The sequence below is a fragment of the Oncorhynchus keta genome, chromosome 20, assembly GCF_023373465.1.
Source record: "Oncorhynchus keta strain PuntledgeMale-10-30-2019 chromosome 20, Oket_V2, whole genome shotgun sequence".
Lineage (NCBI taxonomy): Eukaryota > Metazoa > Chordata > Actinopteri > Salmoniformes > Salmonidae > Oncorhynchus > Oncorhynchus keta.
This window is the reverse complement of record NC_068440.1, coordinates 11,336,032-11,355,361: the sequence shown is the minus strand read 5'-3', so window position 1 is coordinate 11,355,361 and position 19,330 is coordinate 11,336,032. Positions and strand designations below refer to the sequence as shown.

The 19,330-nt window shown below is 41.5% G+C and overlaps 1 protein-coding gene across 6 annotated transcripts in view; it reads right to left on the bottom strand.

Annotated features, from left to right (window-relative positions):
• smad10a (SMAD family member 10a) overlaps nucleotides 1-19,330 on the bottom strand; it is a 39,420-nt gene extending 20,090 nt beyond the window's left edge. For 5 of the 6 annotated variants that reach the window (XM_035795438.2, XM_035795440.2, XM_035795442.2 and 2 more), the window contains exons 1-2: nucleotides 19,152-19,330; nucleotides 11,545-11,785 (exon numbers count right to left, since the gene is read on the bottom strand). In XM_035795438.2, the coding sequence (XP_035651331.1) occupies nucleotides 11,545-11,781 (237 nt within the window). In that variant the 5' untranslated portion in view covers nucleotides 11,782-11,785; nucleotides 19,152-19,330. Of the gene's footprint in view, nucleotides 1-4,827; nucleotides 6,871-11,544; nucleotides 11,786-19,151 lie in introns of those variants that run through there. The other variant, XM_035795439.2, reaches the window with a different exon arrangement.

Genomic DNA, 19,330 nt, shown 5'->3' with positions numbered 1-19,330 from the left:
CTTTGGATGCCTTGCCTCCATTTAAAGGGATATCAACCAGATTCCTTTTCCTATGGCTTCCTCAAGGTATCAACAGTCTTTAGACATAGTTTGAAAAATGATCGAGAAAGATAACATCAGCAGACAGAAAGTACAGCAGTAGTGACATCAACGTGACACCAGGCTTATGCAAACTACCATCTACGCATGTGTGCTGTGGTGTGTGTGTGTGTGTGGACAGCTGGGCGTTCGCAGAGTTTTGCTTGTGCAACAGAGTGGGGCAGCCATTGTCTCTCCCTCTCCTATTGAAAAAGTGACAGTCAAGGTTGATATATTATCGATTATATATTTTAAAAACAACCTGAGGATTGATTATAAAAAACCTCTGACATGTTTCTGTGGACATTACGGATACTATTTGGAATTTTCGTCTGCGATGTCGTGACCGCTCGAGCCTGTGGATTTCTGAACATAACGCGCCAAACAAATGGAGGTATTTTGGATATAAAAATTATCTTTATGGAACAAAAGGAACATTTATTGTGTAACTGGGAGTCTCGTGAGTGCAAACATCCGAAGATCATCAAAGGTAAGCGATTTAATCTATTGCTTTTCTGACTTTCGTGACGAATCTGCTTGGCTGCTAGCTGTTTGTAATATTTTGTCTACTGAGAGAGATGTTCTTACATAAACGCTTGTTATGCTTTCACCGAAAAGCTGTATTGAAATCTGACACGCCAGGTGGATTAACATCAAGCTAAACTGTGTTTTGCTATATTGTATTTGCGATTTCATGAAAATTCAATATTTTTAGTAATTTAAATTAAAATTTGCGCGCTGCAATTCAGGGGTGTTGATGAAAATGATCCCACTAAAGGGATGGGTGCGTCAAGAAGTGAACTTTATCCCATTACTCAACAACATGAAAGCAGATCTATTTAAATGGAACAATCTTCCCATAAATCTTACTGGTAGAATAAACATCTTTAGAATGGCATGGCTCCCAAAGTTTCTATATTATAAAATGTATACTCGGTCACTTTATATGGGGATATGAAACTCATAGAATAAAAATGAAAGTTTTACATCTCCTTAAAACTCGCCACCCAAGGCTTTTACTTGCGACATATTGTTAAATGCACTAAAGAGGAACAATGGGTACATATTGAAGATGCAGAGTCTTTACACATGTCTATTTTCAAAAGATAAAGTTAAGAACATTAACAATTTCATAGTTAAGAACACTATAACAATATGGAAGAAAATGAAACAGATTGTACAAGAACTAATAAAACTCACCCCTATGGAACAAGTATTGGATAGCTTTTCAGAATTCAGCAATAAATTGGCCCACATGGAAAAGTCAAGTCAAGTCAAATAAATGCATTTCCATGACAGAATTAAAAATCCCTTTTGGACTGACCAATGTAGACATTTTCAAATACATGCAACTTAAAAGGTTTTATATCACACAATAAAATATTGATCAAGCAAACGTTGAGGGAATCCAATTTGATTCAGAAAATGATATTAATTTGTTAGGTAAGATATACAAAACCTTGCAGGGAGCCTATCCATCTAACAATCTCTTAGAAAAAAATACAAACTATTGGAACCAAGACTTAAAAAGAACTGATATTGGCACAAGATGGAGGGAGTGTTGGGACACGAAATTACAGTTAACGAAAATGTATGTTTAATCCAGTACAAACGAATGTATAGAACGTATTATACATGAGACAAAATGCATCAATTCTTCAGCACAACGGCAGAGTCATGTCTTAAGTGTAAAACTAACAGTGACTCAATGATTCATGCTTTCTGGGAGTGCTATAAAGTACAACAGTTATGGGTGGAGTTAGAAAGTTGGCTGTCGGAAGTTTTACAATGTAAATGTACTTTTAATCCGTCTATCTGCATATTTCAAGGTATGCCATATGAGGGCACGGTGAGATAACCAGTGAGTTGGACCATACTTTTCTCATCAATCATTTTGAAAAAACATTTACTAAAAAACTGGAAATCAAGTGATCCTCCATCGTTGGGACGGGGGAAGAATCAAATGCATTATTGTTAGAATATTGAAAGTGTGTGGGCGACAGAGAAAGGCAGAGTGGTGCAGTTTGAGGACATGTGGCATAGAGTCTTGCAGGCGATCTGGAGATGAATGCGGTGGGAACATGTGGGTCTGGACAGGTGGGATGTTGATGTGTGTTTGTCTGTTGTCTGTGTATGTTTATTTTGTTTTAAAAATGTAATAAAATGTCATAAATATAACAACAAAAAGTTGAACATGTGCTCTTTAAGACAGAATGTTAAAATTAGGTGAATTTTTGTATATATATATTTTTTTTTACAAAAGTACACTACCTAAAAGGCACTCTACGGGTGGAATGACACAACTGTCGAAAATAAATGAATATTCCTGTACAATATAACAGCATGTTTTAATCAATAGGCAATGTGGTTATATTTCATATTGTTTAAAACTGTGAAAATAAATATGATTAAATATTAAACGGGCGTGAAAATATACTGTCTGTAATGCTGATTGAAGCAAAGATTGAACCTCATGATAAACTTCCATGAGGTTTCTATGGAAGAGGAACAGAGACATTAGAGACACGAGAGACTTTAATCTGTTTATACAGGCCTGGGCTAAATGATAGGGGTTAGCGGGGATGCTGACGTAGCGGACTTCAAAAGTGTCACCCTCACTCTTGGTCTAATGGTCGAGACATTGGTTTCTCCTGTGGGAGACCTGGGTTTGGATCCTGACTGTGACAATAGCACAAAATTTGTGTAGAGAACTTTTCACGGTTCCTCCAAGGGTCAATGTATAATTCGCACCCTTCACTAAGTCTAATGTATTGTGTGATGATGTCACTTTTGCTCTGCTACTACAGCTGCTGGTGTCAATACTGTTCTGACTGTACCTGGAATCAGCAGGGGAAACGGTGTGTGTGTGGCAGGGAGGTTAATTATGTGTGAAAATGGGGGGGGTGAGTTCGTACAGTATTTAATGTAAGTGTGTGCCTGCGTGCGTGCAGTCATGCATGTGTGTGTGTGTGTGTGTGTGTGTGTGTGTGTGTGTGTGTGTGTGTGTGTGTGTGTGTGTGTGTGTGTGTGTGTGTGTGTGTGTGTGTGTGTGTGTGTGTGTGTGTGTGTGTGTGTGTGTGTGTGTGATAGAGAAAAGGGACAGAGACAGAGAAGGGGAGAGTGAGTGACAGAAAGAGAGACAGAGAAAGGGAGAGTGGGTGACAGAAAGAGAGACAGAGAATGGGAGAGTGGGTGACAGAAAGAGAGACAGAGAAAGGGAGAGTGGGTGACAGAAAGAGAGACAGAGAATGGGAGAGTGGGTGACAGAAAGAGAGACAGAGAAAGGGAGAGTGGGTGACAGAAAGAGAGACAGAGAAGGGGAGAGAGAGTGGGTGACAGAAAGAGAGACAGAGAGAGAGACAGAGAAAGGGAGAGTGGGTGACAGAAAGAGAGACAGAGAAAGGGAGAGTGGGTGACAGAAAGAGAGACAGGGAAGGGGAGAGAGAGTGGGTGACGGAAAGAGAGACAGAGAATGGGAGAGTGGGTGACAGAAAGAGAGACAGAGAAAGGGAGAGTGGGTGACAGAAAGAGAGACAGAGAATGGGAGAGTGGGTGACAGAAAGAGACAGAGAATGGGAGAGTGGGTGACAGAAAGAGAGAGAGAAGGGGAGAGTGGATGACAGAAAGAGAGACAGAAAAGGGGAGAGTGGGTGACAGAGAGACAGAGAATGGGAGAGTGGGTGACAGAAAGAGAGACAGAGGAGGGGAGAGTGGGTGACAGAAAGAGAGACAGAGAAGGGGAGAGTGGGTGACAGAAAGAGAGACAGAGAAGGGGAGAGTGGGTGACAGAAAGAGAGACAGAGAAGGGGAGAGTGGGTGACAGAAAGAGAGGATATGGATCTACATGTGACTGTGAGCAAAGTCATTAGACATTTGAAGCCTGATCTAGTCCACAGCTATGTCTCCACAGCTCCCCCTCTCTCTCCCTATTTCGCTCCCCTCCCTCTTTTGTTGGGGAGAAGGTCACAGAAGGTGAGGCATGATGTCTTCAATCAGCAGTTAGGATTTATTCTTCCAGGGCGTATTGAATTAACTACCTCTCTCTAGTTCCACCGTGGGTGCACACACACACACACACACACACACACACACACACACACACACACACACACACACACACACACACACACACACACACACACACACACACACACACACACACACACACACACACACACACACACACACACACACACACACACACACACACACACACACACACACACACACATTGAGTAGTCACTTTGCAGCATTAGCCAACATTAGCAAGGCTTAAGTAACTGAAACCTCATAGCATCTGCATAAATTAGCACCTCCTCATTTGACTGTTGCCATGTAACAATAGCCAACATTCGTTACAGGCATAGTCTATGAAAGAGGTTTCCGTCATCATAAAAATCATTCAGAAATGTCTATGTCTTTCAGCAGAATATCTCCAACATGTGTTTGGCAGCAAGTTCTTGACAGAAACCTGGGCCGACCTCTCAAAAGAGAAAACCAGGGCAACAGCGGCAAGGAAAAAATCCCTACAGTAGGCAGAAAGAAACCTTGAGAGATTTCACATTAGGCTACATATGACCATGTGGCATGACATACATAAATGGTCTATTTATGTATTGCTCCGTTTATTCAACTCAAGTTAAATAATCGGCTCCGTCACACCCTGATCTGTTTCACCTGCCTTGTGTTTGTCTCCACCCCCCACCGGGTGTCTCCCATTTCCCCCCATTATGCCCTGTGTACTTATACCTGCGTTTTCTGTTGGTCTATTGCCGTTTGTCTTGTCAAGTCCTTCCAGCGTGTTCTCCCGTATTCCAGTATATCTAGTTTCTGTTTTCTAGTCCTCCCAGTTCTGACCATTCTGCCTGCCCTGACCCTAAACCTGCCATTCTGTCCCTGTTTTACATTTTCTTGGATTACCGACATCTGCCTGCCCTGGAACTGCCGTTTGCCTGCCCCACTTGTAATAAACATTTGGAATTCGACCTGTCTGCCTCCTGTGTCTGCATCTGGGTCTTATCCTGAGTCGTGTTAGCCTCCTCATATCAAACATTGTTAAAGACAAGTTTCAAATTAAATCATAATGCAAGATTGAGGTTTACTGTATTTTTTTACACTTTGCCCAGGATCAATAGGCCTGTACTGTGTACTACTTACATTTCTCTATGTGTGCTAAAGGTGACCATTCTGCAGGTGTCAATATACAGTGCCTTTAGAAAGTATTCATACCCTTTGACTTATTCCATGATTTGTTGTATTACAGCCAGAATTCAATTATTATTTTTATTTTTTATCTACACACAATAATCCATAATGAAAGTGAAACATGTTTTTAGAAATGTTTGCACATTTATTGAAGATGAAATAATGCCAGTATTTGACAGTATTTTATGTTTTTGAATAATAAAAGTTCTAAATATGCTTTCTGAGTAGGTCATGACCCCTAGGTTGGCAACAGATAAATTATAAGTGATTTCCTGCCAAGAACTCATCACAAATTCAGATACCTCCTGCACTTCGACCTGTTATTTTGTGCAGTTGTTTTCGAAGTTCGATTTTGTTTTATTTGTTCATAAGTGTTTGTGTCAAAACCTGCTATCAACTAGCCAGCTAGCTAGCTAGGTTGCAATGGAGCCTGCTTCGCCTGGAATAACTAACAAAAGTTTCCAGCACGGTAGAAACTGTGTTTATTATGCTCTTGTCCAGGACAATATTGACAATCAGGAGTACAGTACAGCAATTGTTTGCTTGCGGAGGATTACAGGAATAAGGTGGCTATCCTTAGCAAGCAAATGTCAATTCTGCGCAAACTTTCTCGTTCTCAACACCTGTGGCTGGATGCCACTCGGGCTTCATGGATGTATCCCCACCTTGTCAGCTGTCCCTATCTGAGTGGCCTGTGCTACCTGGAGCCTGCCTGTCAAGGAAGTCACCTCCAACTGCTTCTCATCCTCCATCTTGTAGCGGAGTAGACGAAGAACAGCAAGAGGATTGTTCCAATCAGCGCTGGTCCCATGTCACAAGTAACGTGGAAACCAAAGGCAGCGGCATGCTGCTAAGTGAACTGGAGTGTCTGCAAGAGGTCCGGAGAAGATTATCATGAGGAATAGCTTAGCTGTCACACCCTGATCTGTTTCACCTGTCTTTGTGCTTGTCTCCACCCCCCTCCAGGTGTTGCCCATCTGCACCATTATCCCCTGTGTATTTATACCTGTGTTATCTGTTTGTCTGTTTCCAGTTCGTCTTGTCTCGTCAAGCCTACCAACGTTTTCCCGTACTCCTGTTGTTTTCTCTCTAGTCCGTTTTCTAGTTTTAACCATTCTGCCAGCCCTGACCCTGAGCCTGCCATTCTGTACATTTCAGACTCTGCTCTGGATTACTGACCTCTGCCTGCCCTTGACCTGTCGTTTGCCTGCCCCCTGTTTTTGTAATAAACTTCTGTTACTTTGAACTGTCTGCATCTGGGTCTTACCCTGAGGACTGATATTCGCAGCCCTCGTGCCTGATCTACCTGCGTTTTTATCGCTGGGACTGCCTGTGTCTGCGACGGCTGAGCTGACTCCAACTACGCTGACTCCAGCAGCGGCTTTGTCGTCGAGTTCAGCTCCTTTCCATCTCTCTGGATCTGACGGGGCACTGCCTGCTGTGGGAGGTCTGGATCTATCGCCAGAGCTGCTTCTCGTGGGCTCGTGAAAGGTTCCACTAATGTGAGGGGTAGGAATGGGCATATTTCCCCATCCCCTTCTCCGGCCGTTGTATTGGGCAGTTCAATGGCGAGAAACATCTCAGTAACTGGAATAAAAACGGAGTACAGGTCATCAATAAGATGCGCCAAAACATTTTAAACCTGCAGCAGGAAATTCTGTCGATCATAGTTAATGTGGGATTCAATGACATTATGAATGGTTCTATGCTTTACACCAACAAACACACCATAATATCTGGCCCTGTGCCCTCCCTAAATCATGGCTTTGAACATTCCAGCAGACATTTAGCCTTCCATAACTGGCTACGTGACTATTGCAACTCTGAGGGTGTAACATTTATTGACAATTTCGATACCTTATGGAAACAAAGCTTGTTTTCCACCCAAATCATTTGGGTTCCTGGGTCGTTTCACAGCATTATAAGGTTGCGTTGAGACAATGATTATCAATGACCCAAGCCCAGCTCAGTTAATCCCTACCATTGTGTCACTGAGTTGTCATAATGTTTAAGAAAATGTACACTACCGTTCAAAGGTTTGGGGTCACTTAGAAATGTCCTTGTTTTCCATGAAAACATACATGAAATGAGTTGCAAAATGAATAGGAAATATAGTCAAGACATTGAAAAGGTTATAAATAATGATTTTTAATTTAAATAACAATTGTGTCCTTCAAACTTTGCTTTCATCAAAGAATCCTCAATTTGCAGCAATTACAGCCTTTGGCATTCTAGTTGTCAATTTGTTGAGGTAATCTGAAGAGATTTCACCCCATGCTTCCTGAAGCACCTCCCACAATTTGAATTGGCTTTGTGGATACTTCTTACAAACCATACGGTCAAGCTGCTCCCACAACAGAGCAACAGGGTTGAGATCTGGTGACTGTGCTGTCCACTCCCTAAATAGTTATTGCATAATTTGGAGCTGTGCTCTGTGTCATTGTCCTGTTGAAGGAGGAACTTGGCTCCAAATAAGCTCTGTCCACAGGGTATGTCATGGCGATGCAAAATGGGAGTGATAGCCTTCCTTCTTCAAGATCCCTTTAACCCTGTACAAATCTCCAACTTTGCCACCACCAAAGCACACCCAGACCCTCATATTGCCTCTACCATGCTTGACAGATGGCGTCAAGCACTCCTCCAGCATCTTTAAATTTTTTCTGCGTCTCACAAATGTTCTTCTTTGTGATCCGAACACTTCAAACTTAAATGAATCTGTCCATAACACTTTTTTTTACAATCTTCCTCTGTCCAGTGTCTGTGTTCCATTGCCCATCTTGATCTTTTATTTTTATTGGCCAGTCTGAGATATGTCTTTTTCTTTGCAACTCTGCCTGGAAGGCCAGCAACCCGGAGTTGCCTCTTCCCTGTTGACGTTGAGACTGGTGTTTTGCGGGTACTATTTAATGAAGCTGCCAGTGGAGGTCTTGTGAGGTGTCTGTTTCTCAAACTAGACACTCTAATGTACTTGTCCTCTTGCTCAATTGTGCACCGGGGCCTCCCACTCCTCTTTCTATTCTCGTTAGAGCCAGTTTGCTCTGTTCTGTGAAGGGAGTAGTACACAGTGTTGTACGAGATCTTCAGTTTCTTAGCAATATCTCGCATGGAATAGCCTTAATTTCTCAGAACTAGAATAGACTGATGAGTTTCAGAAGAAAGTTATTTGTTTCTGGTCATTTTGAGCCTGTAATCGACACACAAATGCTGATGCTCCAGATACTCAACTAGTCTAAAGAAGGCCAGTTTTATTGCTTCTTTAATCAGAACAACAGTTTTCAGCTGTGTTAATATAATTGCAAAAGGGTTTTCTAATGATCAATTATACTTTTAAAATGAGAAACTTGGATTAGCTAGCACAACGTGCCATTGGAACGATGGTTGCTGATAATGGTCCATAAAAAAATCTGCCATTTCCAGATACAATAGTAATTTACAACATTAACAATGTCTACACTTTATTTCTGATCAATTTTATGTTATTTTAATGGACAAAAATGTGCTTTTCTTTCAAAAACAAGGACATTTCTAAGTGACCCCAAACTTTTGAACGGTAGTGGACATTATACCAGAGGCGGTGGAAGACACAATGTAAGTAACTTGCCTTGGCAGCAGCTAATGAGCATCCTTAAAAAATAAAAAATGGGTCTATCTCCATTTATACTGTTGAATCCAAACAAATATATTTTTTTCTGCATTTTTATTATAATTTGCATACTGTGCCACACAGCATGATGTGGGCAAGAAAATCTAGGGCGAGTTAATTGGTGAACTGTTGGAATCATGGAAATATAATGATTATTCTAATTCTATAGTTGGAATATAGTGGTCTGCACCTTCAATGCATTGTTGTCTGTCATGTTAATATGTGAGTGACAAAATTACTGTCAGGGCAGGGACCAAAGTGTTGGTCAGTGTTTCCAGGTGATCCTAAATATATGTTACATTACATGTTTTCCTACTTCATGAAGCTAGCCAACATATTCATGCTTTGCCTATTCCTCTCTGTTACGATGCCATTGCACAAACATGCTTATCTAGGCCTAGATCAGCACTGGTACCCAGCAGTATTACCGAACAGACTATGTTTGTAACGGTTCTCTTGTGGTGAAGGAGAGTCGGACCAAAATGCAGCGTGTAGATTGCGATCCATGTTTTAATAAACAAACGTAACACGAATCTAAATACAAACACTACAAAAAAACAATAAACGTAACGAAAACCGAAACAGCCTATACTTGTGTAAACTAACACAGAGACAGGAACAAGGACACTATGGACAATCACCCACGACAAACTCAAAGAATATGGCTGCCTAAATATGGTTCCCAATCAGAGACAACGATAAACACCTGCCTCTGATTGAGAACCACTCCAGACAGCCATAGACTTTGCTAGATCACCCCACTAGCTACAATCCCAATATATACACACCACATACAAAAACCCATGCCACACCCTGGCCTGACCCAATACATGAAGATAAAGACAAAATACTTCGATCAGGGCGTGACAATGTTTGCTCTGACTCACATTTAGCAAGCTAGCTAGCCAGCTAACTAGGGATTAGCATTAGCGGATAACACAAATTATTTTAGCAACCTTACTAAAAAAAGACAAAATAACAAACAGGAGTTTGCAGACAACAAGGTACACAAACTAATAGTGTACAGTAATTATAGAACGCTTATGGAAAGCAGCATGTCACCAACATTTTTGCATCCATCTGACAATGAAGAATAAACGGCAAGAAAGTGCTTGTGACTCCGTGGTCGAGCAACTGCCCTCTCCTTGAGTGACAGGAGGCAGGGCTTGGTGTGGTTCGGAGAGAGATGACTGAACTAGAAAATGGCGTAAACTATCAAATTGGACATTACACGTGTCGGAGTTGCGCATCACATTTAACAAACTGTGCAACAATACCGGTATATAGTAAAATACGGTATACCGCCCAGCCCTAAATGAAGTACAGAAGTATCTCATTTATATAAGTATTTACACAACTGAGTCAATACTAGTGGTTAGAGCGTTGGGCCAGTAACCGAAAGGTTGCTGGATCGAATCCCAGAGCTGACAAGGCAAAAATCTGTCGTTCTGCCCCTGAGCAAGGCAGTTAACCCACTGTTCCCTGGGCGCCGAAGATGTGGATGTCGAGTAAAGCAGCCCCCCACACCTCTCTGATTCAGAGTCAGTTGAAGGCATTCAGCTGTACAACTGACTAGGTATCTCTCTTTCACTAAACTTATCGACTCGATACATTTCAGCTTTTCATAATAAAATATTATTAAAATGTAATAACAAATGTAATAAAAATGAGTACATGGTTGTCATCCACTTATAAGCCTACATGTATAATATGTTGCTGTTAATTTAATGTTAACATGATATACTGTATCTTTAGACCCCAGTCGTGAACCTATTATAACATTATACACTACAGAGTCTGCTGTTATATAGCAAACAGTGAGCATTCTGACATTTCCTCATAAAACAGCCGATGTTGCTAATTACATCTCCTATCCAGCAATGCTCACCATACATAGGTCCCTAGTGCCCAAATATTTGTACAAATAAATCAATAAAACATCATTCTATTTTGACATTATGGGGTATCGTGTGTAGGCCAGTGACAAAACATCTCAATTTAATACATTTTAAATTCCGACTGTAACAAAACAAAATGTGGAAAATATATAATTTATCCTATAGACTTTGCACAATGCTTTTGCACTATGAATGTGTCTATATAGTATCAATTGTATATTGTGTATTCATTCATGTACACTGAGTGTACAAAACATGCTCTTTCCGTGACATAGACTGACCAGGTAAAAGCTATGATCCTTATTGATCTCACCTGTTAAATCCACGTCAATCAGTGTAGATGAAGGAGACAATTGAGACATGGATTGTCTATGTGTCCCATTCAGAGGGTGAATTGGCAAGAGAAAAGATTTAAGTGCCTTTGAACGGGATATGGTAGGTAGTAGGTGCCAGGCGCACCAGTGTGTCAAGAACTGCAACGCTACTGGGCTTTTCACGCTCAACAGTTTCCCGTGTGTATCAAGAATGGTCCAAAGGACATCCAGCAAACTTGACACAACTGTGGGAAGCATTGGAGTCAACATGGGCCAGCATCCCTATGGAACGCTTTCGACATCTTGTAGAGTCCACTGCCTGTTGAATTGAGGCTGTTCTGAGGGCAAAAGGGGGTGCAACTCAAAATGAGGAAGTCCCTAACTTTTTACTACTGTAATGACCCACCTGCAGGCGTCCGTCCAGGGTCCTCTGGATGGTGACACACTTGCTGGGGTGCACACCGTTGGTGGTGATGGCGGTGATGAGCGAGTCCAGCTCGTCCTTCTTCTCCTTGAGCTTCTTCACCAGGCTCTCGATGGCACGCTTGGCGAAACCCTCATTCTCGCCACCCTGCCGGTGGCACATGAGGCTGTGCACGATGCTCAGGCAGGCGTCATTGCTGCTGGGGGCATTTACCGACATGATGCTGCCGGGGGAGGGAGGATGGAGAGGTCAGTGATTGGCATAATGATAACCCTTTACATATGTTAATTACACTTGTCATAAAGGTTCAGGTGCATGTAAAATGACACTGTCTTGTCACTTGACATTCAGTTGTTATGCCATGTTAATGACAACATTGTGATACTGTTATGGCATACAATTCAAAATACTGTCCTACAATAGGACTTCATAACTCCTTCATAACCCATACTGTATTCATGAGAACAGACATGAGTGCACACCATTAGCGCATACAGACACACACACAAAACGTAGGGAAGTTGTGTATCAAGGCTTGTGCTTTTAGTTTTTACAACTTGCGAGTGTGTGTGTTATCATTCTTTACTGGCATTGTTACTCAGCTGATAACCCTCAGTACAATGACCCAACACACCTCCAGGCTTTGTAAGGACTATTTGACCAAGGAGAGTGATGGAGTGTTGTATTAGATGACCTGGCCTCCACAATCACCCGACCTCAACCCAATTGAGATGGTTTGGGATGAGTTGGACCGCAGAGTGAAGGAAAAGCAGCCAACAAGTGCTCAGCATATGTGGGAACTCCTTCAAGACTCTTGGAAAAGCATTCCAGGTGAAGCTGGTTGAGAGAATGCCAAGAATGTGCAATACTGTCATCAAGAGGGTGGTTTCTTTGAAAAATCTCAAATATAAAATATATTTTGATTTGTTTAACACTTTTTTGGTTACTACATGATTCCATATTATTATACCTTTATTTCAACAAGGAACACAGACTGAGACCACGGTCTCTTTTACAGCTGGACCCTGCGTTCACATGTTTACACATACAGTTTAGGTACAATGATTAAGAAACTACACAAGACAAACAAAACGATCACAAATAACACAAAAGCAGCAGATTGTTACATTTCCACACAGGTTATTCCCCCAACAGCTTGCATTACCCGAATAACTTGCATTACTCGAAGCAGTTACAAGCAATACAAAAATCCTCCAATAAATGTTTAAAATGGGCAAGGGGGACAAGAGTATCAAGTTTAAGTTTAGACTGCAGGCTATTCCATAAGCAAGGAGCGTAACAGGAAAAGGCAGCCATACGCAACTCTGTGGAGATCGTATGGGCCTCAAGTGTAATCCATGCTTGAGACCTGGTTTTAGGAATTATCATTTTAATGTTGATGAGTGATGATAAATAAGAAGGTAGTTTATTCAGAAGTGCTTTATAGACAAACACGAGAGTACGTTGTTCTCGTCTCATGGACAGCGAAGTCCAACCTACATTTTTATATAAAACACAGTGGTGAGTTCTGTAGCTAGCACCCGTAATAAACCTAAGTCCGCAATGATAAGTAACATCCAGAGGTTTAAGTGTGAATGCCATAGCATGCATGTAGATAATATCCCCATAATCTATAACAGAAATTAAAGTAGCTTGCACAATTTGTCTTCTATTTGTAGAGGACAAACATGTCCTGTTTCTATAAAGGAAGCCTCGCTTGATATTTAGCCTATTACAAAGTTCATCAATATACATTTTAAAAAGACAGTTTATCATCCAACCATATCATTAAGCATTTATATGCAGAGGCCTGATTAATTCGAAACCCATCTAAACTCGTAAGTGCAAGTGTATTTCCAACCAACTTTTTGAACCTATTAAAAATCATAAAATGTGCTTTCTTTGCATTTAAAACAAGATTCAGCTGAATAAAAGACCCTTGTAATATCTTAAAAACAGTCACCAATTGTGATAATGCTTGGTCAGCCGCTGGAGCAATAGAGTACATGATAGTGTCATCAGCATATAGATTCATTTTACACTTTATCTCGTCACCGATATTGTTTATGTAGAGAGTGAACAGTAATGGACCAAGTATAGAACCTTGTGGGACCCCTTTAATGTAATTTCATAGTTTTGATGTCTTCACTATTATTCTAAAATGTAGAAAATAGTAAAAAATAAAGTAACACCCTTGAATAAGTAGATGTGTCTAAACTTTGGACTGGTACTGTACATGCTAACAATTATAATCTCCCAGAATGAGTTTGATGCAACTTGGCAACCCTGAACTAGCCGGGAGGCATCTACCTGTGAGGGGAATGTACCTGGTACTTTAAAGTAGCCTGCCCTTAACCATTCTACAGTTTCATTTGAAAAGGGGGAAAACATGTTTATGTGCTACTAGTGCAATGTGAATTTGATTAAATGAAGCCCCCCATAGTCACTAATCAACATACCTTCCCTACCATGCCTGAGTTCAGGAGGCACACAAAAAGAAAGGAGAAAACAGGAAGGTATGATCTAAAAAGGTAATGTCTAAAAAGAAATGCTTGATCTTATGTAAGCTAATTTCTGAACTGTTAGGCCAATAAAGCCAACATGTCACTATCAGGAACTCCGTAGCAAAACTGCAGCCTTGCTCTGTTTGTCTGTTAATACGCGCCAGAGGTAATCTAATTCTGCCATGAGAGCTATCATAACCTGTTGCATCTACGTGGCTAATTTGACTGGAAGTGACTCTGTTCTCCCTCTCCTCTCATTATCTTAATATCTGTCCATTTGGAAACATGCTCGCACAACAACATGGCTTCAAGCTGTGGGAGAAAGTCTCAGGCTACCTGTGTGTGTGTGTGTGTGTGTGTGTGTGTGTGTGTGTGTGTGTGTGTGTGTGTGTGTGTGTGTGTGTGTGTGTGTGTGTGTGTGTGTGTGTGTGTGTGTGTGTGTGTGTGTGTGTGTGTGTGTGTGTGTGTGTGTCCTCTCATGAAGAAAATTCATTGACACAGCTTCTTCAACATAGAACATCCATAAAAAGACAAACTCAGTCACTATAACGTGCCTCACATTACAAAAATGCCTGTCCTATTCATATCAAGTGATGCATGTCTTCGTTATTCAGGAAATACTGTATAGGCCAGGCCTACTGAGTTGGTGTTGTAGTTAAAAGCTTATCGAGAGCAGGATAGCAATGCTTTGATAGTCGTTTTTTTTTAAAGCAGTCATAGAGAATGGTGTATGTCACCATCAAAAACTTGGTGTGTCTGTCCTCTTACACTGAACAAAACTGAGAAGTGTCTAGTGGCAGGGGTTAAGGTATGTTACTCTGAGGTCATTGCTCCAATAGAGATTGAGGGTGATATTATGAGTGGATTTGAGGGCTCTGTGGAAAGGGGAAAGTCTCAGTTGAAGAGAAAGCTACGATGGTTTACAGTAGATCTAAGGCAGTGGTCACTAACCTTTTTTTTTTATTTTTTATATTTTATTTTTACATTTTCCAATTAAGAACATTCAAAACAAAAGTGAAAAGATATTAGGCAACGATAGGACAAAGTGGCAGTAACAGACGAACGTAACAAAAATAAATTATAGTTATATAAACCAATATACAATAATAAAAAATAATACAATATTTTTAAAAAAGATTTAAAAAAATAAAATAACGAGACATTGGATCACCTGCCGTCGGCTACATAATATACATTACGTGTGAAACATTATGTGAGGATTATATATAGATTCAATCAATGAGATGTGGGGGGAGATTCTCCATATAGTCAATAAAAGGTTGCCAAATTCTGTAAAATGTCTTTAACTTATTCCTCAAGCAGTAAGTGATTTTCTCCAAAGGGATACAACTATTAACTTCCGAAAGCCACATTGCAACTGGCAGGGAGGAATCCAATTTCCATTTCAAGGCAATACATTTCTTGGCAATCGCTAGCAATATTTCTGTTAGCTTTATAGTATGGCTTTACTAACCTTTTCTGAGTCAAGATCCCTTTCCTAGTTACCCCTTTTTCTCCCCAATATCGTGGTACCCAATTGGTAGTTACAGTCTTCTCTCATCACTGCAACTCCCGTATGGACTCGGGAGAGGCGAAAGTCGAGAGACGTGTGTCCTCCGAAACACAACCCAACCAACTGCTTCTTGACACAATGCCCACTTAACCCGGAAGCCAGCCGCACCAATGTGTCAGAGGAAACACTGTACATCTGGCGACCGTGTCAGCGTGCACTGCGCCCGGCCCGCCACAGGAGACGCTAGTGCGCGATGGGACAAGGACGTCCCTGCCGGCCAACCCCTCCGCTAACCCAGACAATGCTGGGCCAATTGTGTGCCGCCCCATGGGTCTCCCGAGCGCGGCCGGCTGTGACAGAGCCTGCACTCTAACCCAGAATCTCTAGTGGCACAGCTAGTACTGTGATGCAGTGCCTTAGACCACTGCGTCACTCGGAAGGCCCTGTCAAGATCTCTTTCTGAGTCAAAATGCCAGCCGAGGCCTCCCGGGTGGCGCAGTGGTTAAGGGCGCTGTACTGCAGCACCAGCTGTGCCATCAGAGACCCTGGGTTCGCGCCCAGGCTCTGTCGTAACCGGCCGAGACCGGGAAGTCCATTGGGCGACGCACAATTGGCATAGCGTCGTCCGGGTTAGGGAGGGCTTGGTCGGTAGGGATGTCCTTGTCTCATCGCACACCAGTGACTCCTGTGGCGCGCCAACTGAGGTTGCGGCTGGCTTCCGGGTTGGATGCGCGCGGTGTTAAGAAGCAGTGCGGCTAGGTTGGGTTGTGTATCGGAGGACGCATGACTTTCAACCTTCGTCTCTCCCGAGCCAGTACGGGAGTTGTAGCGATGAGACAAGATAGTAGCTACTACAACAATTGGACACTACGAAATTGGGGAGAAAAAGGGGTCAAATTCACAACAACAAAAAAATGCCAGCCGAGAACTCCCGCTCAGATTTTTTTAAACATGACTTAAAAAACGTAAACCTCAACAGTAACCCATTGAAAACAGTACTGTAGCAATGAGGTTTGTGCAGTAGGCTATAGGCCCAATACATTACCACTGCATATTGGCTTTGCTTGAATTGCCTTGCCAATGCATTGTTGTTCTGACCATTGTTTTTAAATATATTTCAAAATTTGAGGTAGGTTATATGATCACACCGGTAATAGGTCAGTTGTTGTATTCTGAGTGAGCATACATTTAAGTGTGTTTCTTCATCTGATGGTCAGTCTCAGTGGAGGGAGAGAGCAGCAGGCTGAGGGTCTGCCTATCAACATCCCTCCGCTCTCCCTTTCCTCCCCTGACACTGACCAAAACGTTCTGACCTTAGTTCCTTTGTTTTGTCTTTGTTTAAATGGTCAGGGCGTGAGTTGAGGTGGGCAGTCTATGTTTGGTTTCTGTGTTCGGCCTAGTATGGTTCTCAATCAGAGGCAGGTGTCATTAGTTGTCTCTGATTGAGAATCATACTTAGGTAGCCTGGGTTTCACTTTTGGTTTGTGGGTGTTTGTTTCTGTGTGAGTGTTTGGGCCACACGGTACTGTTTCGGTTTTATAAATTCACCTCATCGTTTATTGTTTTGATTCAGTGTTCAGTGCTTTCTTTTATTAAAATCATCATGAATACTTACAACGCTGCGCTTTGCTCCGATCCTTACTCCTCCTCAGACGAAGAGGAGGAAATCCGTTACACTGATGGCGAAACTCGAGTCGCACCACATTATTTCTGCCTCATGCACAAATTCAGTTTGTTATTCCTATGCGCAGAGAAAGTGAAATGTTTCTCAATATTAAAAAAGATAATAATAATAATGCAAGCATATCGATACACTTTCCTACTCAATCATTTCATCTGCAGTGCTGGTTGTAGCGCAAGTGGAAGTGGGAAGAACAGGCATTTTATGGCTTATAAAAGTGTTGAATAAAAAGTGTTGACAGTGCTGACTAAGAACTTAAAGCGAACTCACTCATAAAAACAGCAGCTCTTTGCTGTATTTGTTGGCGTCTCTCTTTTTTCATGGTTTTAAAAATGTTGAAATCTCACAGTATACATTTTGCTGTAGCTTTCTTTTGGGTCTGCTACGTTACGGCAGACACTGTCATCTGAAAGCACTTGATTTGCTCTCCGGGCCCACAGGGAAAGCAGAGTTTGTACCTTCAGACTGGTTAAAAAAGGGAACATTTCACCTACCTAGTGCACCTACCGCCAACAGCATGAGAGGAATAAAAAATAAAAAAGGAACGCAAGCATTAATAATTTTTCGGGGGTGAAATATGTTTGGCAATCGACTACGAATGCCTTGGAGATCGACCAGTTTGGTTAGTAACCACTGGTCTAAGGACTGTTGATCAACCTGTCGTAAGACCGACTACAAACCAAGCTTAAGAAAGGCTCTAAATCATAAAGCAAAATTAAAGTATTCAGAAGTGAATCCATGCAACAGGTGACCAACAATAAGGGCAGTCTGAGAAAAGAATGATAGCCTGGCATAGAGATGTCATTGTGTAGGTATATGATAGATTTGTACTAAACTAGGGCCTACCCCACAATGAATAGGTATATAACTAGAAAATTATCAAGTGAGCAATTAATGAAGGAAGGACTACAATTCTGTTCTGACACTATTCCTCTAGGCCAAAAGTACCCTGTTAGGGCTGCCCCATTTTGTAGGTAAAATATTATGAAAATGTAATAACAATGAGCACAAGGTTGTCATCCACTTATAAGCCTACATGTATAATGTGTTGCTGTTACATTTCATGTTAACATGATATACTGTATCTTTAGACCATAGTAGTGAACCTTTTATAACATATAACAGTTATAACAGCGCCCAAATATGCTTTGCCAATTGAAGATGTACTGTTTTATGGCAGTGTCTGGTACACTTGCACTTGACTATAAACTCATCTCATGGAATGGAAAGGATCCTTACATGGAAAAAATAGACTACCTTCTTGGCCGACCCTTACAATGCATTATTCTAACTCAATCTGACCAATTTTCAAGCCATACATTCACTTTACTAGGATCTTCCGCGGAGACGTAAACACTGCCACACCATATTTGGTCATTACGCGTCACCAAATCTAGGCTACCGTCTAACGTCTAAACATTTTAAGAAATCCTGGTAGGGATGATAAAACGCTTTCGGCATTGTATCAATCTAATCATACGAAAGCCGGCGCTACAATGCAACTCATTACAGTAGCATATTTGAATAGAACATCAGAAGTTGAATAAATAGAGGGCAAAATGTCATATCAACTACCTTTCCGAAAAAAGAATCGCCAATGCAGACTAACGTTAGACAGTCATGCAGCCAGTGAAATCACTGCAGGACCAAATCATTCGAAATAAAAGCAGCTTATTTTAAGCATATCATAAAAACCAAGACACACAGACACACTCCCCAGACACATGCCTGGTTGATACAACTAACGTTAGCGAGTAATCAAGCTATTTTGCTTGTCAGGACCGGGTACAGAAATCTCCTCAACATCCATATCTTATTTAGTATGATTGGAGAATGAAGAGCCTCCGTGACGAGAAAAAGCCGCATACTTTGATAAATTAACTATACTTACACATCAGCCGGAGTATTGAAGGATAAGAAGTGAAATAGTGGTGAATGTGGTGCACTGAGGTAGCTAGTAATCCGACTTTCCTTCCTCCCCTAAGGGGCTATCTGCTTCTATCCCTGTCGATATGACTATCAGTCTCGCTGTCTCCGCTCGTGCATCCTGCTAGCGCCCAGAAACCTCGC